Genomic DNA, 26722 nt, shown 5'->3' with positions numbered 1-26722 from the left:
GCCCCTTCTAAGCCCGGGCCCCCAGGCCCCCTAGCCATGCTTATTAGCATCAGATAGTGAACAAATTGGCGACCATCATCTTGTCGCCGCTAAATGGTACATTATATTAAGAAGCACTACAAAACCCATTGAAAACTACGGCAACTCGATTGTATTTTCTCTACACTTACCGAGTGTATGATTAATTAAGAATAATTCCAAAGTATTTACTGACACTTGCCGTGCATACCACCGGTTACGTACAAATGCACTAGACACTCGTTGAAGTGGCGATGGATTTTCCTATGGAAAATGCCTCCGTTGATTATTAAAAAAAAGAAATAGTTGTTTTTCTTTAATTATGTACACGTTAATTGATTTTTACACTCAGATTACGAAGATTTTTGGTACTTTTCAGAGAACGACCACTTTATCTGTTTCATTGAAAACCGACACTGCTTGCTAGCTGCTGAATACCGATAAAGATGGAAACCTAGCTGTGGAGAAGGCTATCCGACAGATTTTCATTTATAATATTTCGACAAAGAAGAAGAATTTCGTCAGCTGAATGCAGAACTATTCTAACTCACATTTGTAATATTTCACATAAATGTTTTTTGAAACAGCAAAGCCAAGTTATTTATTACTTATATTTAAGTATAAATTTGTACCACATTTTTTTCATTAACAGTTCTACTAAATTATGATGTATTTACATAAATACATGTATATATAATTTTGAAAAACACTTTCTGAGAGAATATATTATAACCAATAGGAAAAATCTTTTTTGAAAAAAGTAAGCCAACCCGACGAAGAATCGGACCCCCATTCTCCCAGGTTTACGCCCTGATCCGTGCATTACCACTATGCTATGAGGTGACATACTAATTGCGACAAATTTTAACTATTGGTCAATTTTAATACCTACTCATCAGTGTTATTCCAAATCAAGCTACTTTGGCAATCGATTTTTGTTTCTTAAATCAAAGTAGGTAACTATTTACTATTACTTTGATTACTAGCCGACGTCGTGGAATTTCTCCAATATTTTTTAGATGTGAATGTGAATTATTCGTTGAATAAAAGAAATAGTTAATTATAAATACTGTCATATTAATATTTGACAGGGGTATGTATGGGAAGGATGGGGATTGTAGGGAAAGGTAGGAAAGGTGACAATTGATCAGATTGTGACTTAAGGAAAAGAGGAGTGGATATGGGATATGGAATGGGATAGGATAGGGATAGCATGAGACTTGCGGGAAGGTGCAGGGTCGTGAGTAGATTGACAATACCTCTAAGACCTCAGTTACCTGTCCGTTGGGTAATCACTCATTCGTGTGAGAGACCGACTCCTGCTTCATCTTCATGTACAAAGCCCGCTATCTCGTTTAGCGCCGGAAATAGTTTGACGAACTGCGTCCAAACTATCCCATGCGCAGGCGTGATCCTGTCGATCTTTTGCGTAGTGTTGCCATCGTAAAAAATAGTGTGTCATGTCATAAAATATCATGACAATACATGTATTTACATAAATAATTGAAGTAGGTTGTTTCAAAGAACTCCCTTCTAAAAAAATTCAAATGTGAGTTAGAATAGTTATAGTTCTAGAGATGTATACTAAATGACTTTAACAAAACAAAAATTCGTTACATTCTTAAAAGAAGGTTGACAATTATAACTCCTTTCAATACGCTTTTTGACCAAGAATCAAGGTATACATTACATAATATATTATATGTAAGCGCTCACATGAAATTTTAATAAATTGATATATCATATTGTGATGCACCCTTGACGGTCCTGTGACATCATTTTATTTGACGTGTTCCGTTATTAGAAAAAAAATAAAGTGCTACGTTACGGATAGCCAACATTGTAAAAAAATACGATTGTCGTTTCATTCTTTTGTGAAAAATTTGAACGTCAGTTTTGACAATGGCGTATTTATGACATTTTTTTCACAAACGCGATAGTGTCAAATAATTGCCGCTCGGAGTTTGAACAAATTTCGAAATTGTTCGAAATGCAAATAAAACCCCAAACAACAAATGCGGGGCCGGCGAAGATGACACATTTTAATTGGTTTAGCATGTGTAATAAAGACGTCATAAAATGCATTGGTTACTATTGTAACATCATCGTCAGCTGGGATCGATCCACTGTCAAATGAAGGCCTCCCCATGCTCTTTTCACTATTCTATATTATCCTTTGTCGACTGTATAACTGCATTTTTACATCGTTTAAGGACTCATTAATAATTAATATTCTGGCACATTGCCATTTAATTAGCTTGACGATCTCTATCACATTAATGGATTATTTTGTGACCAGCATGCACCTTCCAATACCACGTTACATTGTACGTTACGTTGACATTTTTTTTGTTTCTTTATTAAACACCACAACAGACCGTGAAGCCCAATAACAGTGGTAAAACTCCCAGGCTTGAGGAATTTACATATTAGATTATGAAAATATATTTTTACCTCACCGGGAATCAAACCCAGAACCCCGGGATGGAAGGCCAGCGCATTACGCACTGCACCACAAGAGCCGTTAACATAGTTAACACATGTTGGCTGATAGCTTTACACTTTAGAATTTTAGATAACCTTCAAGTAGATACATTTAGTTAACGAGAAGTGTGTACTTTCACTAAGCGACCTTAAAAAGCGATTATTCATTATGAGACCATAATATTACAATATAGGTAGATACCCCAATCCTTTAACATTACGCCACAGTATATTTCGATGGCACTGACTTGTTTTTCTTTTACGGAATTAGAAGCTCTGAATATGATTAAGTTAAATTCTTCAATCAATTATTATAGTATAATTATTATAAAAAAATCACAATTTTCGCAAAATACATCTCATACAATACAAAAAAATCTTATCATAATTTCTACACGGCGGCTATTTTGGTCACAATCTTAGACATCTCACCCTATGGATATCCAACAACATTTTTTGAATTCACCATCTTTATAAATAATATATTATTTAATACTCAACTTTCAAATATTAAAACTATTTTATTTTATTCTGGGCTAATTTACGACCTAACATCACCGCTATTTTGTTGAGGGGATTAATTTCAAGTATCTCTCCTTCCTAAGCGTCGAAGGTGCATGTGGACATGATGTCCCTACCAAATTTCGTGCTCTTCTCAAAAAATATAGTTGTTCGTTAAAAAAAAACGTTGCTTGCACGAACGACTAGAATGCGATCCATGGCAGATTGATTCTGCAGATAACCTCATCAAACATACTTCAAAATATAATATATATATATTATTGTCACATAAATTGTGAACACGTGGTAAATTGAGTTTTTTGAATACCTACTCCAAACCCCCGTTCCATCCACGACCGCCATTTTTAAAAACGGAGGACGACTTTTAATTTTCAATTAATAGTCAATTACTGAATGTCTAAAAATGTTTCAATAAAAAGTTAAAAAGCATCATAATATACGTTTTTTTAATATATGCAATACTGCAGATAATAATTATCTAAAAATGAATATAAAACAGTATAATCGGGAGGGTTCTTACAAAAGTGAATTGTGTTTAATTTATTGACAGAATTATTATAATATTGATATTATTTTCATATTTTCATATCATAATATTTTAATCTTAATTAATCCAAAAGCTTTTATTTCGTTTGTGAATAGTTTAACAGCGTTGAAGACAAAGATTATTCTTCTGACTGTCTTTTGTTTGAGCAACAAACAGTTACCGGAGCACTATTTTGCCTTTTATTTCCAACGCTAGACGCCATATAAATGAGTGCCCTCAATAAGAAATGATGTAACTGAGGGATATTTAGCGACTTCATTTTCTCCACATTGGCGTCCATGCTATTTTACTCTACCGTTGTCGAAGTAAATACGTAGTAAGTATAACAATAAAATTGGTAGCCAGAAAATAAACAACTTAACGGCCCACATGCTCAGCGTACGTCAAAATGGAGCTTTTATGATATTTTCAAAGCATGATCCTGGACATTCCTTAAGCGTTGTAGATAATCTATTTACATAATTTTGAAGCCTTATTATCTTTTATAATTATTTTAAACATTTGATGACTGCATAAAGTATTTTTATTACATAAAATAGTATTCTTTTAAACTCTCGCTCTACTGTTTTAGAATATAGTCATATTTCAGTACGTCCATGTGAAGTGGAGTTAAGATTTTTTATATTTATTAATTTTTAAAAGCATTTATAAAACCATAAGTAAAATTTATGTCGACATTATTTTAGTGAAATATTTACAATAAAAATTATATTGATAATCTCTGTGATCCTAAATTTGACAAGAATTAGGCATTTTATTATTCAAAAATGGGCAAGATTTACACATTTAAAGATAATTTTAAAGATATTGATTATAAGCTATATCTTTGACCATTCAAATGTGATAAATATTCTACGAATAATGTTTGCTTTATAATAATAATTGACCTACGAATAAGGTAGTATTTTTTTGAAATACGCCATTTCTATTGGCATTTCCCAGTGGCTAAGCTACAACATACGGCCGTAGCCATAAATTGACAAACAATAAATGAAGTAGGGAGTAAGATCATAGTAACGTGCGTGTTTGAATATGTACCTAACCGAAAAAAAATTAAAACAGTACATGTTCAAACACGTTTAGTTTAGTTTAGTTTAGTTTAGTTTAGTTTAGTTTAGTTTAGTTAGGTGGCCTCCAGGGAAGGCAAAGCAGAGGAAGAGCGTCTGCGCGATGGAGCTACCAAGTGAAAGAGCTAACTGGGGGCACCATCCATTCTGCCCTAAGAGAAGAGAAGATCGATAAGGATGGAAAGTCTTGGTCTCTCAAAGTATGGCGAAATTCAAATGTGGTCATGATCCTCAGCCATAAGTGCACGACCAAAAAGAGAGATGACAATATAATTCCCGAGATGCGTCAAAATACGTGTATAAAACTATAGTAACGTACCTATTTCTGACCCGCTTCTGAATTCATGCGTCTCATCTTCTTCCCCAGTTTTTTAAAACTATTTTGGGGGACAAACATTTCATAATACTTATCTTCACAATATGCCACTTTCTGCAGAAAATTTACTGTTAATACACTGCTCTAAATTTCAATCACACATGCTAACGCTAAAGTGCACACGTGAATATATTTTATCTACACAATAGCTAACTAACAACTGACTCTATTATCATGTTCAAATACGAATACCTGTATGATCTCAATATAAATACGTCACCGACAATATTTCACGGACATTTCGCCAATACATAAATGTCTTTAATTATTATACAAAATGATAATATAAATTATATTCAATAACACAGGATATTTTTAAGTCGATAGCTATTTCAGTTATAACACACTTATCGAAACTACAAAAATAAACGAGTTGTCTACGTTTAAGTATAAAACTCGTAGAATGATGAAACGCATTCGATGAGTTTTATACTAAAGCGCCGGCTAGACGCTCATGCTTTACCACAAGCTTCCCTGCGCAAACCAGTTTGTATCGGGAAGCTCGTGTGTGTGGACGGGAAAACTGTAGCTCGCGCAAACCGAAAAGCGCTGTAAAAGTAGTTTGCACAAACTATACCCCGCACGCAAGTCGCTGCCGTCTAGCCGTCGCTTATAGCGTAAACAAGTCGTTTTTTTGTAGTCTTGATAATGGTGTTACAATCTAAATCGCTATCGACTTAAAAAGTATCCTGTATTTTATATTATCGTTTGTAAAAAGGAATTCTACCAAAAAATAATGTTGACTCAATAAATAATTTAATTATTATGTTTAATTATCTAAATTATCTGATGGTGGAATTATTAATAAAATTCTTATTGGCTGATTGTTGAATTTGTAAACATGGAAAATATTGGTCATATATCATTTGAAAGGCTTCAGTCCAACCAATATCAAAGCGGGGCTAAATTCTACTCTGGGGGTGTCTGCTCCTTTGTAACAGTAACATATTGGGTGGCTGAGTTTAAACGAGGCTGTACGAGCTGCCAAGACGAACATCGCAGTGGTCGACCAAATGAGGTGACCATACCAGAAATGGTGACGAAAATCCACAAAATGGTACTGGATGAACGTCGACTGAAATTGCGCGAGCTAGTAGACATGGTAGGCATTTTAAAAAGTGCTGTACATCACATATTGACTGAAAATATGGACATGAGAAAGCTGTGCGCAAGGTGGGTGCCGCGATTACTCACAATGGAACAAAAACAGCGTCATGAGGATGTTTCAATCAAGTGTTTTGCGAAGTTTCACAGCAATAAAGCAGAGTTTTTGCATCTATTCATAACCATGGATTAAACATGGTTCCATCACTTCACACCTGAGATGAAAGAACAGTCAAAACAATCGACTGAAAGGGGAGAATCGGCTTCAAAGAAGGCGTAGACAGTTCCATATGCAGGCAAGGCCATGGCGTCAGTTTTTTGGAATGCGCGTGGGGTAATTTTCATTGATTATCTTCAGAAAGGAAAATCAATCAATGGCGCAATGCAAACTTATTGCAGCATTTGAGTGATAAAATCAAGAAAAAACAACCGCGTTTGGCGAAAAAGATAGTTTCGTTTCATCAGGATAATTCATCAGTTCACACATCCGTTATCGCGATGGCCAAAATCAATGAGTTAAAGTTCGAATTGCTTCCTCACGCACCTTATTCGCCAGTTCTATTTCCAAACTTGAAAAAATGGCTCGGTGGTGAAAGATTTGCCAACAATGAAGAGGTAGAGTTAGCGGTTGATGGCTATTTTGAGGAGCTCGATGATTCTCACTATAAACAGGGTATCAAAGCTATTGAACATCGCTGGAAAAAGTGTATCGACCTAAAAGGAGACTACGTAGAGAAATAATAAAAAAAAATCCCAATTTTTTTGTGTTTTCTTTGTTAGGTCGGATACTTCTGGGACCACCCTCGTATTTCTGGGGTTGTTCAAAATTGTGTATTTTCATTAATACGAATCCAACTATTTACAACGTTTTTATAAGCTCGTATCCTTGTTTGTCCGGTGGTTGTTTCTCCAGTACAAATCTTGCAATCGATTTTTAACTAACTTCCCGACTAGCATTTGAAACTTTTAGAATATATCAGAACACGATGCCAATGCATTTTTTTAATACTTTTAGCCGTCTTTAAGCAGAATTGAATTCATTTTCAGTTAATTCTGTTTTGTATGGAAAGAAAAGAAAAATCCGTAAATAGGAAAAGACTATTATTGCTTGCTTAGGGGGTGGTCCTAGCAACTAAATTATTGATATACACTGCGTTACTATGGAAATCAAAATTAAATGTCAAAATGACATTTCAGTATTCTATATTTGTTTGTTTGTTTTTTATATACTTCATATCAAGTACAACTTTGAGCATATTGAGCATAATAATTCAACAGAAAATTAAAAAACGTTATATATAAAAAGTTCTTTTTATCTTGTAATTATTTATATCTAATGTATATTCAGTATTGAATAATAAATAAAACAAAAAAAAATGTTTAACGTTATTATTATCTCAATCACTTCAAAATAGTTAGCACGCCACAGAAATTTCCTTACAAACAACTATATCCTAGTCAAAAGCTCCGAGACTTGATTCACCTGGAGAGGAGCAACGATCCTTCGCGTTGGGGACCCCCCTTAAAAGGTGTATGAATCAAAGAAGTGGAGGGAAATGCCAGGAACATTTCTCCACTTTCAAAAGACCTTTTGTTTTCAACGTCAAGCGTTGTGCTGGATGCATTGCTTTCATACAACATAGCATAACATACCCGCACTATATTATTAGGAATACTTCATCAAGACTGCTCGTGTTTTGCTGTGCCATTTCCATGGATCATAATACGAATAATAAATTAGACCTTGCGTTACTTGAATGAAATAAGCTGGCAGTAATTATCATAAAATATTCACGTGGGAATTTATATAATCCTACCTAAGGCTGAGATGCATTGAATGTCATGAATCACTACACGATATTTTTACGTGTATTGGCTGTATACGGATATCTAAAAAAGGTAAAGTAAAACAAACATGATGCCCATCGATAAGTGACAGTTAACATCACGCAGATACGAATACTTTGCAATAATTTGCTAGAATTTAAATATTTTAATATCATCGATTATTAAATAACCAAATACGAAAAACTAGCAGTGTTTCATTCATCTAATTATATTTATAATGTTGCGGATCGAGATTTTGAAAGGAAAGCATTAATTCACCATTGATATTTATATTTCCTTAGTCAGCTTACGTAAACTTCGTTTTCATACTTATCATGAAGAAGACTATATTATGACCTTGTCGTATCATTTTATTCAAATTAAATCAACCACTGATGGTCGCAGGAGTGAAAGGAAGAGAATGTGTAAATTCCAGCGTTTAAAACTTAACCCTAGTTTCTTTTTAGCGTCGCATAGTAGGTTCTTTACACGGTGTGAGATTACATGATCAGTGTTGTAATGAATACATAAAAAAAGACGAAATGACTAATGTTCTCAGCCATATAATCCGTTGTGTGATACATATTTACCAGTTGTGATACTGGATAGTAGATCACAGCCTATTTGAAGGTGCACAAGCCTGCACTAAAATATCATTAATACGCTATTATAGGCGTTGTCAAATTAATGTTTAAAAACTACTGAATTCTACAACACCTACTATTGATACTCTCATACCAACAGTAGCCCGTTTTTGTAACGCAACAGGGCTCAATAATTGAGTCATCGCAAGATTTAAAAGGTAAAAGGTAAGCCACGACCATAGAATAAATTATTAAAAAATACAAAAATATTAACGTGAAAAGATTTTTGTTTTAATAATAATCAAACTTTTATTTCTTATAATCCTTCACTCGTAGTAGAGCAAGCTATTTTCACGTCTCATATAAATTAATATTTTGTAAAAAGTGTTTCTGTAGGTCTGATGAAATTAAAAATGGGTACCAAATAGTTAGAGATAGGAAGAAAGTACGTAACCTTTTATTTTGAATAAGGAAAACCTGCAAGTAGCTTGAATAAGGAAAACCTTGCAAGTAAGCAAGTAACACATTGATTTAAGCCGCGTTGACACGGTCCAAGTACGATCCAAGTACACTTGGATCGAGTGCCATCCAAGTGACAGCTTCATACTAATTATTCCTATCCAAGCTAACTTGGGTGAGTAGGACGCGGTACAAGTAGCTTGGATAGGAATAATTAGTATGAAGATGTCTCATACGAGTGCACTTGGATGGCTTTATTATTTAGGAAAAATTCCAATTTGCTTGTTCGTTTTTTATCGTAGCGGTCTTCAAAATCAGTCATTGCGTCGGGTCTCTACGTCACGTCTACGGCATAATGTATGGTCATTGTATCCAACTGCCAAATAGCGGGTTAAATATTTTTTGCAATAATAATATCTAATTTTAATTTGTGACACAATCGATTTCTATACTTGTATTATGATTTGAAAATTATATGTAGCGTGCGTCATAAATTAAATTTGGAAATCGGTCAATAAACATCGTATAAATAAATCCGTTCGATATTACAACATGTCGATTCGGTATTATGCTTTCAAGGGAATTTTTCCATTGTTTTTTCTGTTTCACCTACACTAACTGTGAAAACTTTGAAAGATTTTCCACGCCAACGTAACATTTAAGACGTACGTAAACTGGAAATAATAATATATACGCCAACATTATGGCAGAGGGAAATATTATTAGGAAACACCATTTTGCGATTCCACACAACCACAAATTGTATAATAGACCTTTTATAATACTGCAACAATTATAATATGTTGCTAATATTTAAATAAAAACATTCGTAGTGGTTTTATCAGGAAGCAAATTATTAGACTGTCGTTTCGTCAAACAGTTTTATAAAACTATCAATTCTTTAAAAATTCTGGAGACTATGGGTTATCGCAAATTAATTTGGGCAGACAATTTCGTCAAACCTATAAGTCCCTTAAAACCTCATCATTGGTCATAAGACTCACCTATTAAACTCTCATTATACACCGATACACCATAATATAGCACGATGCAGGCGCCTCTCGTGGTGCAGTGCGTAAGTTGCTGGCCTTACACTCAAGAGTTCTGGGTTCGATTCAACCTGCAGACCATAGATAAAAGATAATAAGTAATAGAAAATACATAGTGCCAACCGCTAAAAATAAAAAAACACGCGATTTCGACATTAGTCAAAAATGTGTAAGCATCTAGAAAATGATAAAAAACGTTCATTGAGTTTTGCACGTGTCGATACACTGCGGTGCAGCGTGCGGTGAATTATTAATTCTAAAATTCTTAACAAGGAATGCGTATAATGTCGCTGTCGATATTGAGATATAATGTCGCGCACTGTCACGGCGACAAATTTAGTTTATGGTTTCGTCATTTTGCAGAATATTTTGAACGAACACGATCGCTGTAAATTCAATGATGGAGTAACCTAGTAACGAGTCTCTGCAAATTCAGTAATATTTTGAACAGAACCCAACCATAGATAATAGACAATATTCTTATAGAAAATATATAGTGCCAACCGCTAAAAACAAAAAAGGGGTTTTGACATGACTTGAAAATGTGTACGCATGTAGAAAATGATAGAAAACGTTCATTGAGTCATGCGGGTGTCGATGCAGTGCAGTACGCGTGAGGTGACCTCATTCTTGTTCTGGTGATTTCGGCAGATTTTGCTAACTGACTATGTTTGTTTAAAAAGCTTCAAAATGTGCTACGGGATGGGAGCATCAGTATGTTAACATTTTAAACACCAAGAAAAACGATATTACACACTTTTTGAGCAGCATAATATAACTACAACTTTACTTTCACTGAATCATTTTACGTATAGGTATAAAGTATAGTTATTCTGACAGTTGTGGATTAATAAAATTATGTTACGTCAATCTTATTTATATGAACATGACTTCGCTAATACTTTTACATGATTTTAATTTGTTTCATTGATTTGTTGCATTCCCAATTATAACATAATATAATCCGTCGCCAGATTTAGATTTCGATTTAATGTGCATTTGGCAAATCACCAGCGACATTTTACAGTCAATATGAACGTGCAGAGCGTTTAATTGCTTCAACGCGATGGAGTCAGGATAAATACTTTGTCGCGAAAGCATTTAATTTTGTGATTTAGTGAATGCTTTAATAGAGTAAAAATGCAGAGAGAATGTAGGTACCAGTTGAAGACTTGTGAATCTTTTCAAACCTCCATTTTAACAAGCATTCACAACTACATTCTCTTTTATTAAAAGCTTTTTACGTAATATAAATACAATAATAAAACTGCGTTGACCTTAGTTTATTGTTCATACATTCTTGATTGAATATTAGAAATTACAGTAAAAATAATTACAAGATAAAAAGAACTTTTTATATACCACGTTTTTAATTTTTCTGTTGAATCATATAAACTTGACAATTCTATGTATTAATTATTTGTAATAAATGTAGAAATATAGAATATAGAAATGTCATTTTGATTTCCATAGTAACGCACGTATATATTAATAATTTAGTTGCTAGGACCACCCCCTTAGCAACCGATAATAGTGAATTGGATTACGGATTTCTTCCGAAATAACTTTTCATACAAAACAGAATTAACTCAAAATGAATTCAATTCTACTTAAAGATGGCTGGCTAAAAGTATTAAAAGAATGCATTGACATCGTGTTTTGATATATATTCTAAAAGTTTCAAATGTCTAGCTAAATCTCTAAATCAGTTAATTAAAAATCGATTACAAGATTTGTACTGGATAAACAACCACCGGACAAACAAGAATACGAGCTAAGAAAAACGTGGTAAAATAAAAGACATTATATAATAGTTATTTAGTACTTTCACACCATCAACGTGTATCAATTCACTGCTTAACGAAGGTCTCTCCGAGATAATTCAATCTTCAACGGTCCTATGCGTTGTATTATGCTGTACTTTCGAAAACCTTAACTATTTCGTCAATGAAGACTTTAGGTTTATCTTTCGGTAATTTTTACCTCCTTGAGAGCCACTGGATGACCATTGGTTGATTTTTGTAGCGATTTGCTTATAGTACTCGTAGCTTATTCTATTGATATTATTAATACAATATCAATAGAATGGTCAAATGGGTATTTTGAATAGTATAGTTCAACAAATTCGTTAAGGTTGAATCGATAACTTTTGCAACTCTTCCGCCACCTATACTGATTTAAATTATCTTTTTATAATGAGTCAGTGCATACAAAAACTAACTGTAAAGGGGGTTACATGTAAATTGTACGTATTGAATTTCACCGTAGCACAGTTCATCGTGAGCTTTCTTATCGGAAATAGACGGCCAGACCCGGGATGATTCGTCCCCAGGACCGACGATATTCGAACCTTATTATAATCATAAATAATCGCGAATGTCATACTTAAGTAATAATAATAGCTAAAGGTGAAAACTGGCCACCATGTTTAAACACGCTAACGTACTATATATAATTAGTTTTTATATGGCTATCAAATTATTCAACTATACAAAAATCTGTATACAATCGCCATCAAGTTCATGTATATTTATTTATGACCGTGATTTTTAAAACTAGGGATTACGAATCCGGATAGAAATTTCAAATTAAAAAAGGATTATAGATTAACATTTATGAATTGGATGAAACAAATGAATTTTGCGGAGAGATTTTTTTTCAATTTGCGGAAGCTTATTGTGAAGGTATCGAAAAAATCAGAGCAAGATTATCACACTTAAGCAGGATTTTTCATCACTTGACCGTGTCCGGAAATTTGTACGTATGCGGTTCGCCATATCACACTTCACCGTTAAATGTTGTATCGGAAATATAATATATGGTTATATATCAAAGACCGTCAAACCTCTTTGGATCGTATATTACTGAGATAAAAAGTCGTGTCTAAATAAAAGACAGTTCTTGTCGGTTTACAGAAAGCCAGTGGCAAACAAATTTTGAAAATAGCCGATATACTGGATTATTTGTTAGGTTAGGTTAGGTTTTCATTCTTGAATTCATGAATTTTGCCAAAATCGGCTATGAAACTTTGCGCGGTTTCCGCCTCGCTTCCTGTAAGCCGGCTTGTACCTAAAACACGTAATATGTCATAAAAACTACCGAAATTACAAGGGAAAGACAGTATAAAATAGGTATGGCCCCCACAAGCGGGGTCTGACAGGGCTCTAGTCTGGGGGCCCGGTGTGACGAATCGACCAGCCAAGTGAGATAAAAACACATCACAAAATTCCGCTAATCGTAAAAAAATTCGCCTGTGGTGCTATCTCACTTCCCGCATACTAACATTAAAAAATATGTAATTGTGCGATGCAATTTTCGATTATTGGTTGTCGATATTCGACAACTCCATAATCCAAGTGGGTGTATTAAAAAGTACAAAAAATCAGTATAAAATAACCTAAATTTTACCTCGATTACACTATTTAGAATACACAACTGTAGATAGTCACACTTCATTTAACCTTAGCGATAGGTAGGGGGGCCCGTCGAAGATTCTAGCCAGAGCGCCCGCTTCAAGATGTGGGGACCTTGAAAATAGGTACCTATAGGTAATTTAATTAGAAATACAGAACGCGTAATTTTTTCATCTCGGTGCTATAGAGATGACCGTATCTATACTATACGGTCATCTCTTTCCTATAAGAAAGCTCAAGGCAAACTGTTCTACAGTGAAATGTTATACGTAAAAAATACATGTAACCGTAGGTACCATGCTCATAGAGAAGGTTTTATTCACCTACGACTATATACTTAGGATAGACAGTCAATTAGATAATCATGTGACTGTGCGTAATAATAATAATACCCAATATGACAGTTGCATTTTCTTGATACATTTTATTACAAAGTTTAGTGACTATGTTACGCCGAATGTGCGAAATTGACTATTACATGAAATGGGCAAAATTTTGGCTTATTCATGTAATAGTCAAGCCTGTTGCCCTATTCATGAATTAGGTAAATTTTCTGTTGAGTACATGAATTCGCCAGGGTATGGAATTCTTGAACTGTCAACATAACAGAGGAAAAAGCAAATTTAATACGGATAGTTTTATTAGTTATAATTGGACATAATATTATAATATTATTATTATTAGGTTAGGTTAGGTTTTGTAATTCTGAATTAAATTATTCAACTGAATGTCCATTTTGAGGTTAGCTAACAAGTGTCAACAAACTATCACAAACATACAATCGACCATTGCACGATTGATACCCAAGCACGAATCAAATCGCGAAAATACCTTTCAATAAAATTCTTCCGTTATCATATTATGGTTCTAGATTTATTTTGCGCATAGTAAATGGATATGAACGCCATTGTAGTTATTGATTGGTATATTTTTATATTATAATCAATGACATTTGACACATTTGGTTAGTTTGATTAGTTGCAAAAAACACCACCGGAGCGCGATCATTTATTTTGACCATAGATAATATAATATGACAGGTACATTTTGACCAATGCATGAGCATTTATTTTGATATATTTAGTTTAGTTGCAAAAAATACCACCGTAGCGCTACTATCTAATTTGTCCAATGCATGAACTAGGCAGAAAAATTACTGCCGAATTCACGCACTCGCCAGATATTTTGTCTAATTCATGAATAAGGAAATGGGCTTGCATTTTTCATGATTTAGTCAAAATTTTGCCCATTTCGTGTATTATTCAATTTCGCACATTCGGCGTAACAACTATACTAACATCTATTGAAATATAAATTTTATGTATTGGCTCTTGGCTAAGCCAGTAAAATTCAGAAGCAGTAATAATTTATTCTGGCTTGTATTTTTGACGCAGTATTAAAATCCACATATTATTCTAATGACGATCGTCCACATTGTAACAGTGTGAAAATAGACATGATTCACAGTAAGTTTTTATAATTACGTTCAGAAAATTGAATACCTAAATGAAATAAATGAGGCAGTAACTGCCAAAAAAGTGAAATTGAGAAATGAAGTATGAATAAACACTTTTTTTATTGTTTGAAAACAAACATTGTATGTAATTGATTGATCAAAAAGAAATTCTTCGTTTTTTTTTAAAAAACGCCGTCAGCCATATTCATACAAAACATTTGTGCTGGCAGATGTAACATGGTTGAACTTGGATCTCGTTTGCACTGATTTTATCTTTCTGAGATACAGATAATTTTTGTGGTACATTGAACCTTAAAAAAGCATTGGAAATGTCACAAGAAACCGTTTTAATTTTAAGTATAGCGATTGGTAGTCATGGTGATTTTAGATTGCTATACATTTGAATATTATGACAGAAGACAATATTCCAATTTTAAATCACAGTTTATTGCCATAAAATTGTACTAAGTATCCCTCGACTGATCTGGTTTTAACGCAATAGGGAAAAATCAACGTTTTTGTATGTCGTTTTTGTTTGTTTACGTTTTAATTATTTTATATGGTACAAATAACCATACAAATATATCTATTTTCTTAAAGGAACTTTAAAATATAAAGTAACTAATAATTGCAAAAGTTTGTTTTAATCAAGATTGGATGTTGCACGTCGAAGTCAAAACAAAACGAATAAGTCGATCTCTTTACTATGCATACAACTAGGGGTTGCAATTTCGGTATTCTAAAACCGGTATCCCAGTATTTATCTATACAAAATACCTACTTTAAAAATCGAAAATACCGGTATTAGCAGAAACCAAACGTATTTAAATTAACACAAAATTGAACATACATAATTTTGAAAAAGATTGAGAAAATATATTATAACAATTTGAAAAAAGTAGAGCAGGCAGTTCCCGTAGGAATCGAACCTGCATCTCTCGGCTATCGCGCCCACGCACATTGTCCACAATGCTAAAGGAGTACATACTTAATTACGACAAAATTTAGCTAATGGCTTTTAATAATCACTGAAGCGCTTTCTAAATTGAGCTACACGGCTTTTGTGTTTTAAAAAATAGGTATTGGTATTACTTTAATTACTAACCGACGTCACGGATCACTCCAAGACTTTTTGTTTTGAACTTACTTGAACTTGCTAATAATTATTGGTACTAACATGACCTTTCCACGCCACTTTACGCTACTTTTGAATTTATATATAAATAGGTAATATATGTGAATAATATTATAATTATGTATTAATCATATATTTTAATTTATGTTGGTATTTGTGTATATTTTTTAAACAGATTCTTTTTTTCATTTGTGAATGGACTCTCAAATTAAACAACTACGTAATCTGATTTTCTCGACATTTTCCATTCAAAATTTAAGTCGTATTTTTTTATGGATACACCTACATACTGTCTTGGTCGACGCCGATTGACTAGGTGCCCATGTCTTGTTGAAAAACCGAATTACAAAAACATTATGCACATACTTATATTAACATTATTATGTATATACTAACACACCACAAAAAGTGTTTTCTTTTCATATAAATGTATTTAACTTCGCTTCAAGTATATAATTTGTTTATTTATAAAAATTCATTCGTTTGGCTTTTGAAGGCATATAATTTCACTCGTGATCATCATATTATAGCAACCAAGTATGAAGGGTATGCTCATTATGTATGTTAAGGTGATGTCTTTACTCAGCCTTTCTACCAGAGGCACCTCTAGCGGAGAAATACGAAGCTTGCAATTTGAGACATTTTTATGATAATTTACATTTTCAACTGTATAATTAATAAATATGTACTTATCTGAAAACATTAAAAAGATTTTTTTTTATTTTAAGTCAAAGATAAACCTACAATTTAAGAAAATGCTATACAATGTGAATTTTGTTTACCCATCTTCTTATAACATATATTTTATGGTTATGTTTATTATTAAATTATATATAATATAATTAAATTATTATGTTTATTATTAAAATTTAGTTTGTTAAATTCTCTAAGCATTGTCTAAGAGATTTTTGACTTATTTATAGTTTTAATATTTTTTATATTAATTTTAAAAAACATTATATAAATTTTGGAAAAGATTTTTATAAAAATATAAATTTGAATAACTTAAAATTCTTTTTATTTATAATCATGACTAAGCGATTAAGTGCAGCGTGCATGAGAGTGATGCAACGAGGGTATTCTACGTATGCAATCGCGCAACAAAGACGCAAATCCTTTCACCTGCAAATTTTCGTGCGTCAGAGATAAATACAGCCTATTATCAGCTGTGTTTATAGTAAACGTTCAAAATTAGTTTTTTACTGTATCATCGAAAGCAGAAACGCTTATTCTCATACAATGTTGTTTTGGTAAAAGCTTTTTACGGTGAGAACTACATTAACATGGAATAACCAAACCAACCCCAATAACTCGATATCAATCGAGATTATCACGAGGCCCTATGTTTGATGTGAATCATTAACAGTGTTTTACGCCTCAAATGTCTCAGGAGCAGTTCCCTGATATTCAGGTCACCACACATTCAAATGTGCTTTTATTTTTATAAAAATATTCCCACTGAAGAAGGAAACATGGAGAGGTAACAAAAAATAAAATTATAAATGATAATACACAACAAAGCTAATTCAAAAATGTATACGGGATAGCAATAGTTAATAAAATAATAATAATAACATATTAATTTACAACGTTTAACATCCTCCCACTTAATTACTAAAACATTTGCAACTAATGACACCTGTTGTTTCTATGTTCCACTAAGACTAAACCGTGTTCATTGATTTCGGCTGTCAGTTACAGATTACAGATTTTTTTAAATAATGTCAATGTCACCTAAAGTTTGTCCTTCATGAAAAGTCTACACTCTGACCTACAAAAGTATCTATTAGTGCTGCGTGTACATTTTTTTCTTTTGCCGCCGATTTTCACTCCCCCTCTGATCTTGAAAACATTTTGGCAAGTCACTCTGACATTTCTTTGCGACTGTTCCATCCAACTTTTTAAAGTTTGTCTCTGGTTATAAGACGTGATTTGTTTTGTTTTATTGTGGCATCGGTATCCAATCGATTGACCGGTCGATCGCGGCACGATTAGGGATTGCAATACCGAATGAAAATGTCAATACCGGTTTTTCGGTAATTCTTATTGAATACAGGTATTAATACCGGTATTTCTTAAATATTGAAAAAACTGAAATATGTGCTTATCAATAAATATAGCTATTAAAATATTTTTAAAATATTATTTTATAGCAAAAACCTACATACCTACATGTATTATGTTGACATTTAAAAATTTGTATTGATCATTATTATTGTAGAACTAATGATTTTTTACAAATAATTTAAATATATTGATTATTTAAACTAAAGCCGTCAAAAGTGCATCAAGTGCAAATAAGTCCGGATGCAGGAAAAGCTTCTTAAATTCAACGCTTGTACGGTCATCAATAATAGAATAATTGATCATTTTTGTCACGGATATTTTCTATTTCGAAATAATATTATGATACGAGGGTGGGTCAATAATTCCTTAGAAAAAAGCATTAAAACAGGTTTTATTTTTGTATTTTTTTTTTTATTTCTCAACATAATTTCCTTGGAGCTCAATACACTTGGTTAGACGTTTCTCAATTTTTTTTAAACCGTCAGAAAAATAAGTTTTCGGAAGGTCCTCAAAATAAGCATTTGTCCGATCGATGACTTCTTCATTTGAAAAAAAACGTTGTCCACTTAGCCATTTTTTTAAGTTTGGGAAAAGGAAAAAGTCACTGGGGGCTAAATCTGGCGAATACGGTGGGTGGTCGACTAATTCGAACTTCAATTCTTCAATTTTAGCCATTGATTGTAAACATGTGTGAACACGGGCATTGTCCTGATGAAAGAGGATTTTTTTCCTGTTTAAATGAGGCCGTTTTTCTTCAATTTTGTTTTTTAGCTGGTCCAATAAAGATGCATAATAATCCCCTGTTATTGTTTTTCCTTTTTCCAAATAGTCAACGAAAATAATTTCACGTGCATCCCAAAATACAGTAGCCATAACCTTACCAGCTGATTTTACGGTTTTCGCCTTCTTTGGACATGGTTTGCCTTCGCAATCCACTGCTTTGACTGTTCTTTCGTCTCGGGAGTATAGTGGTGTATCCATGTTTCATCTACAGTCACAAAGCGACGAAAAAAATCATCCGGATTGCGTTGCATGAGCGACAACAGGGCTTTAGAGGCCACCACCCTACTGCGTTTATTGTCGACTGTGAGCAAACGCGGCACCCATCTTGCAGAAATATTTTTCATGCCCAATTTGTCATGTAAAATAGAAATGACGCTACCTTTTGAGATCCCTGTAACCTCAATTATCTCACTCAACTTTAATCTTCGGTCACTTAACACCATATCGTGGATTTTATTGATCATTTCTGGTGTAGTCACCTCTACAGGACGTCCTGAGCGTGGTTCATCCTTTGTTGATGTACGACCACGTTGAAATTCATTTAACCAGTTTTAAATAGTTGCAAGTGAAGGAGCAGATATGCCGTGAACTAAATCCAACTCATTTTTTATTTCCTTTGCTGTTAACCCTTTTATATTAAAATGTTTAATAACACTCTAAACTCAATTTTCTCCATTTTCCATTTTTCCATTTTCCACAAGCAAATTTTTTTTTAAAATGTACGAGAAACACACAACAACCCGACCAATCTGATTGAAACTTCGCAGCATACTGAATCGGTAGTGCCGCTGCATGAAAACAAACCGCTTGCAGTACTAGTCGCGCCACCTGTCGGCTTTTCTAAGGACTTATTGACCCACCCTCGTAATATATTTGATGAAATTTGTTTTATTGTTTTTTCACCTATGTTGGATTCACTCAATATATTTGCATTTTAGCAGCACATAACCTATAATTCATTTTATAAACGAGTGTGCTTTCTTAATACCGAAAATTCCGGTATTTTGGATTTTTAAAACCGGTATTTCGGTATTTATAAATACTGGAGTACCAGTTTTGAAATACCGGTATTGCAATCCCTAGGCACGATGTTCAGTCGATCACCCGCTTAGCAGAATCAGGGGGCGAATTGGTAAAATTTTCTAGTCAATTCAAAATAAAGTCTTAATTTATAATTAATTAATAAAGAATTCATAACTATGTCATAAAAGTGAATGAATTTGTCTGTTAAATATTCAATAGCTTAGAAGACAATAAAATGTAATATATACCTACAACTCGACAAGGGTGTTAGAATTGATTGCAAAATATATTCTTATTCGCCAGTTTCAAATGTCTGTAATATCAACTTATTTTGATCCTGTGAGTGTTATGCCGGGTCCACACTGGCAACTTGATGCCGGCAACTTCGTTAAATTTTACGATAATTATCGTAATTGCATAAGAAATTTTACGTTTATTATCATACTTATCGTAAAATTTAACGAGGTTGCCGGCGGCATGTTGCCAGTGTGGACCCGGCTTTAAGCGCGAAATATTTTATGGTGCAAGTCGTGTACTATCACCTGATATCACAGTAAGCTTCCGTTACGGGGGGGAAATGTGCAATGTTGTTTTTCTTGGTGTTTAAAATGTTATCAGACTGATGCTCCCATCCCGTAGCACATTTTGAAGCTTTTTAAACCAACATAGTCAGTTAGAAAAATCTGCCGAAATCACCAGAACAAGAATGAGGTCACCTCACGCGTACTGCACTGCATCGACACCCGCATGACTCAATGAACATTTTCTATCATTTCCTACATGCGTACACATTTTCAACTCATGTCAAAACCCCTTTTTTGTTTTTAGCGGTTGGCACTATATATTATGTTCTATAAGAATGTTGTCTAGTATCAGCTACGGTTGGGTTCTGTTCAAAATATTACGAAATTTGCAGTCTCGTTACTAGGTTACTTCATCATTGAATTTACAGCGATCGTGTTCGTTCAAAATATTCTGCAAAATGACGAAACCATAAACTAAATTTATCGCCGTGACAGTACTCGAGATTATATCTCAATATAATCACAACGTTATACGCATTCCTTGTTAATAATTTTAAAAGCAGCTCGATATTCAAATCGAACGATTGTGTGTGGTTGTTTGGTAACAAATTCATTATTATTAGTAGCCCTGAAAACAAAATAGCAACTCATATTCTGGTTTGAAGTATGTTGTTTTGATTACATTACCTACGTATGCATTTCTCGGTATCTTACGTTATTATTAATCTTAAAAATAATACACAGTGTATTGCTTTTGGCTGCTTTCATAAAATTGAGGGAGTATCTATTCACATGTGTCTATAGCTAAAGATACATCATTCAAGGTTTATTTTGGCAATATTTGCACATAATATAATCATATACCTATGTAATTAACTAGTTATCTGAACATCAAAGTATAGTGAAATGTCATAGTAGACATGTGTAGCTCTCTTTAAATGAACCTGCAGTGCGACGTCACTTTTAGCTAACTTAATCAGTTTAGTTGTTAACTTAATTAGTTTTTTTTGCGTAATTTTCATATTTTTAGGCTGCATCTCCGTTGCCACCGGTGGTACGTGTGGGCAGACAGCTTAATTATTAGAAAATCGAAGGTAAATGTTTTTAACCATCTAAATCTAAAACAATCAAAAAAAAAATGTTCAATGTTTTTTTAATATATTCATATACTATTTATTTATTTAGAAAAACAGTATTATGGCATTACAGTTATTCGCTAATGCACGATAATAAATAGTAGTATATACAATTATAAAAAGTAAACATGAAATAAACTAAAAAATACTTAATTCAATTTCAATTTCAATTTCAATTTTAATTTATTTTACATATTGTGGACATTACAAATTATAAGTTTAAGACGTTCACAACATGACATTTAGAAACAAATAAATATTATTAAAAAAAAAGTATTATGTAATTTGTAATTATGCAATATTAAGTTATTCTATAGTATAAATGTGTAAATACAAAAAATATTAAGTATATAGGTACAAGGAAGTACACCGGATGAGTTAAGCAGACCCTATTTTAAGAATTTATAAAATAACGTCCACCTATACTCATTCTCACGTAGATGGAATATATCAACATCCGAAGCAATTTGGTTGAACAGAGTTATTGCTCTACCAATTGGCATCACCAATGGCAGGTTAGTTCTGCTCCTCGGGAGAACAAACAACTGATGCTCCCGATTTCTAAGATAGTTATCAGGGACACACAAGTCAATATTACCAAGAATGGCAGAGTTCTCATTCACACCACGTATTAGTCGAAAAAAAGTACTTACAAATAATATAAAACAATTTAATACCACATAATATAAAGTAAGGTCTTATGTAGGACAAATAGAAAATTAAAATAACAAAAAAATAATTATAAATTTAAGCTTTTAATGTATGGTGTCATCAAACGACTTAATCGCGCACTATACACAGCATCATCACACATCACATGCATCCTGTGAAGCGGTAGTGTGAAGACCGTAGAGTTACGAGTGATATATTTTGAGAGAACATGAAAATTAGTAATACTTATTTCCAGTATAGACAGAATGTAAATGGGCCGACGAAAAATTATAAAGAAATACTTTTAAAGAACAACCATCCCTTGGGTGTACAGGGATTGCATTGATAGCATATTACACAGAAAAGGGGTGTCGGTAATTGTTTTTAATGCCATTATCATAAGGAAAGAATCCTCGTATGCCGTTAAATAAAAGATATACATTGTGGACTCAATCCAACCATTTACATTTATTTTGTGGACTCCAAATAATAATTATTATAATGTATTTTTTATCTCATAATTTATTTATTATATCAGCTTAATTTTATTTTTATTACTTTTTCCAATATTTATTGGACGAGTTGAACCATGTTTATTTTATTAAGTTGTCAACATTGGTGTATACTGCCTTTTATGTGGGTATAAATTTTATTTCAATTTCTTCACAGTCAAACATCGAGAACAATCTTCCACTCCATTTTTGTGGAAAAATTCGTGTAATATAATTAATTTTATGAATCATTACCTATCTTTCATAGTCTAACAATCATAAATGGTAGTCCAAAAAACTAACTTCTAATATTACAATATACTGTCAGTATCATTATGACCACCGATCACGTTAAATCGGTTAAACAAACCCATGTTTTTAAAAACTTTCCTCTAATCCTACACAATTTGGCATTGGCACATTTTTAAAGAAAACAAATCTCATTCGTTTGCCAAAATCTAATACTATTAGTATTATTTTACCAAGTTAATAAATAAATATCTCGACATATTCTCGTAGGAGGAAATTAAGAAAGATAATCTATTTTTAGGAAACTGGACAGTTTACAAAATGATGTCAGTGAACCTATGATCACCTGAATAGCCAGTGCATATGTATGTATATTTGTACACATATTATAACGCATTCTACACTTACCTACTTAACATTATATAAGATCGGTTCTAAATACCAATTCTAAATGACCCAGAAAACTGATTTTTTTGCATTCTAATACACTTCAAGAAAAGTTTGAAAAAAATGAGCGACAGGTACACGCAAAATAAATTATTTCATTTCAATTTCAAATGATATCTTTCAACCGGATCTGTCAAGCCTTGGCATACATTTTTGGCAATGTACGTGTTAAATTTCAAATCGTAGACTAATAAATCTCATATAATTGTCGTTGAAACAAGCAAAGCGTGTAATTCCAAAAAAGCTAAAGACAAAAAACAATACTGTATTGTAAATAACATATTAATAAATAGATTTAATCAAACATTACTTTCTTATTTAATTTACCGGTAAAAAACAACAAAATTTCATCACCGATTTACCGGTAAAATTCTTACTATCGGTATTAAAAAAATATGATTTATCATTTTTTAACGTAAATAATAAAATGATTTGAAACAAACAGTTTAACTTAGTAATAAAACAGTGAAGCATTTTAAAATTATTCCAGCTTAACTAAGCAAATATATATATAGGTACTTATTATTACAATTTATACGAAATAATCATAATTATACATAATATTATACTTATTATGCTATTTTTGTTTATAGCCAGTTACCCAGACCTAAAGCAAGAATCGTATAATTTGTATAACCGGTTTTGTTACAATATTTTCCACTAGTAGTTTAAATGTTTCATAAAAATCAATGTCGGAATTAATACGAAGAACCATATGTTTGTGTTTTTCAATTTTTATAATTTGAAAACACCTCATAATATATTATAATATAATATAACAACTAGAAAATATCTTTTTGACAATAATATAACGATTCGAACCCGCTGATGTTCAATAAAAGAATGGAACATTCTTAAATCTTGTGAATTATTCATTGAATAAAAAAATTGTTTATTTAGTAATTTCGTCATAAATTACGGTATTTAGTGGCGATTTTTTTTTCTGTTGGTCATGGCCCCCACATCCTGAAGCGGGCCCCCAGGCCATGATCTTTGGCGGGCCCCCTAACTATCACTAAGGTTAAAGACAGTCTGACGCTCTACAGTGGCGTTTTCTAAATGGTGTTCGAGGTCAATAAAAATTCAGTGTATTGAGTGTATTATTAGCGATTTTTAACACATCGAATTATGGAGTTGTCGAGTATCAACACATAATAACCAAAATTTGCATCGTACAACCATATGTTTTAAAATAGTAATAATCCTGAGGTAAAATAGAGCCGCAGGCGACTTTTTTAAACCATCAGAGCATATATTTTAAGATGGGTGTTTATCTCAATTATGTGGTCGACTCGCCACGCCGGGCCCCCTGGCCCCTAGGCTAGAGCCCTGTCAGCCCTCCCCTTATGGGAGCCATGTTGTTGGTACTATGCACTATACTTCTTGAAAATATTTACCCAGTAAAAAAATATAGTGCAATAAAGTTAAAATATTTCGTCGGAAAATACTAAAACATGGAGGTATACATTTGTCTAGTTACAACGACAATATTATACTTTCGTAACGTAACATGGAACACAAATTACTATTATTGAAATGGTCCATTTTTTAACATCCAATTTTAGCTTAAATTTAACTTAACATTTGTATTTACTCGTATGATTCTGTATCCATTCAACTATAATACAATTCTTAACAATTGTACGCTGCGTATGTATAACAATGAGATAATCCCAAATAATTACTGTTTTTTAAGGCTTTGGTTTGGACTATGCCTAGATTGGTGCCTAATCGGATAAATAAGCATTTATATCAAATGTAATCAATGAATCTTTAATCAAAAACATGCGAGCCTTGCTATAGATAATATATAGATACAATATATAGGTATACATAAATATATTACATATATACAACATGCCACGAGGCCTCATGACAGTAATGTAGGGAAATTTGTGTATTTAGTAATAAAAGATAAACAATCACAAGCTTCCAGGCTTTGAGAAAATCACGTCATATTACATATATTGTCTATCCTCAGAGTCGAACTCGGGGACCCCGGATGAAAGGCGAGCGTCTTACATACTGGGCTACATGGTATAGTTTCCAATCGTGATATTCAGGAAAAAAATTATTTATATGCACTCGTCAATTACATGCGTGTTCGCAGCGCAGCTATGATCTCTTTTGGATGAAAACTGTTACCTCGTGTCAAGCTTATCAGGCATTAATAGCGAGGGCTCTCCGGCTGGTCAATGCACACCCTAGAGACGTATTCATTTTTAGTGATGCGCTGTGATTCTAAAATTCTACTTTATTTATTATTTTTGTTTACAAAATTATCGTGCATTGTTGTTTTTTATTTTATTTTTTTGCTATAGGAATATATTTTGGCTTGTTTTACCTATTCTTTTCGATCTAAATATTGTGTTGTGAACGTCTTGAATAAATATTTTTTATGTACCTATTCAATATTTTTTTATAAATAAATATATGAATCTGCAATATGAAATGAGTAGCCTTGGAACTTAATCTTTTTCATAATAGAGTATGTATTATGCGAGTATACCCCTACTTAGTAATATCTGCACCCATGGTGGCCTAGTTTACATAGTACCCGTCTCTCAAGCCATGGTATCATTCTGCCCTTGTCAAAAAATACATGTTGTTTTTTCAACGCATCTATTTTTTTATACAGTGCAAGAAACGTTTTTAGTAAATAAAAACGTCTATTGTTATAACCTCTACTCTTTGGTGACTAATGTGCGTTGCTTAGGAACGAAAATGCTTGTTACATTTGTATATAGATCCTATACACCTACATTATATGACAAAGGATATGACAAATAGATTTGTTGTTGAAAGATTGTTTAATTTTTCAGAAGTAAAAAATAATTCAATCTTGAATAAGTATTGGGGATTTTTTTTAAATGTCTCGTGTAGGCGTTGTCTGTAAAAAACAAAATATAGGGAATAATTTAATTGGTTTACTATTATAATTCTGACCGTTGAAAAATAACATCTTTAAAAACAGTTCACAGCTGGACGGTACGTCTACTATGGCCATGAATTTTTACGGTGTTTACATGATATCATAATGTAAATAAAGTGAAGAAAAATAGATAATTTTATAAGACAGTGTTGTTCTAAGCTGGGCCGCCTTGTCTGATAGGTCGAATACATACAGTGCCTGCTCATGTATCTTTTTGGACCTACTGCACTCTTAGTAGGCAAAAAATAGATATATTATATATATATATATTAAAATTTAGATATATTAATGTGTATAAATCGCCGTATTCCTCAAAACGTCACTGATACAATCGCGTATATTGTAGTAGTGTAGGGTTGTTTTAACAAAATGTTTAAG

At 32.8% G+C, this 26722-nt stretch overlaps 1 protein-coding gene across 1 annotated transcript in view; it reads left to right on the top strand.

Moving 5' to 3' along the window:
* The window catches only part of LOC147071446 (B-cell receptor CD22-like), a 939709-nt gene extending 914578 nt beyond the window's left edge, over positions 1 to 25131 (top strand). Inside the window, exon 16 of the mRNA XM_085948586.1 lies at positions 25109 to 25131. Within this exon, the coding sequence (XP_085804712.1) occupies positions 25109 to 25131 (23 nt within the window). The remainder of the gene's footprint in view (positions 1 to 25108) is intronic.
* Positions 25132 to 26722: the final 1591 nt, after the last annotated feature.

This window comes from Rhyacophila brunnea, unplaced genomic scaffold (assembly GCF_057557595.1).
Source record: "Rhyacophila brunnea isolate RB1 unplaced genomic scaffold, BYU_Rbru_1.0 scaffold_20, whole genome shotgun sequence".
Taxonomy (NCBI): domain Eukaryota; kingdom Metazoa; phylum Arthropoda; class Insecta; order Trichoptera; family Rhyacophilidae; genus Rhyacophila; species Rhyacophila brunnea.
The sequence above is the reverse complement of the archived record's forward strand: the minus strand, read 5'-3'. Positions and strand labels throughout refer to the sequence as shown.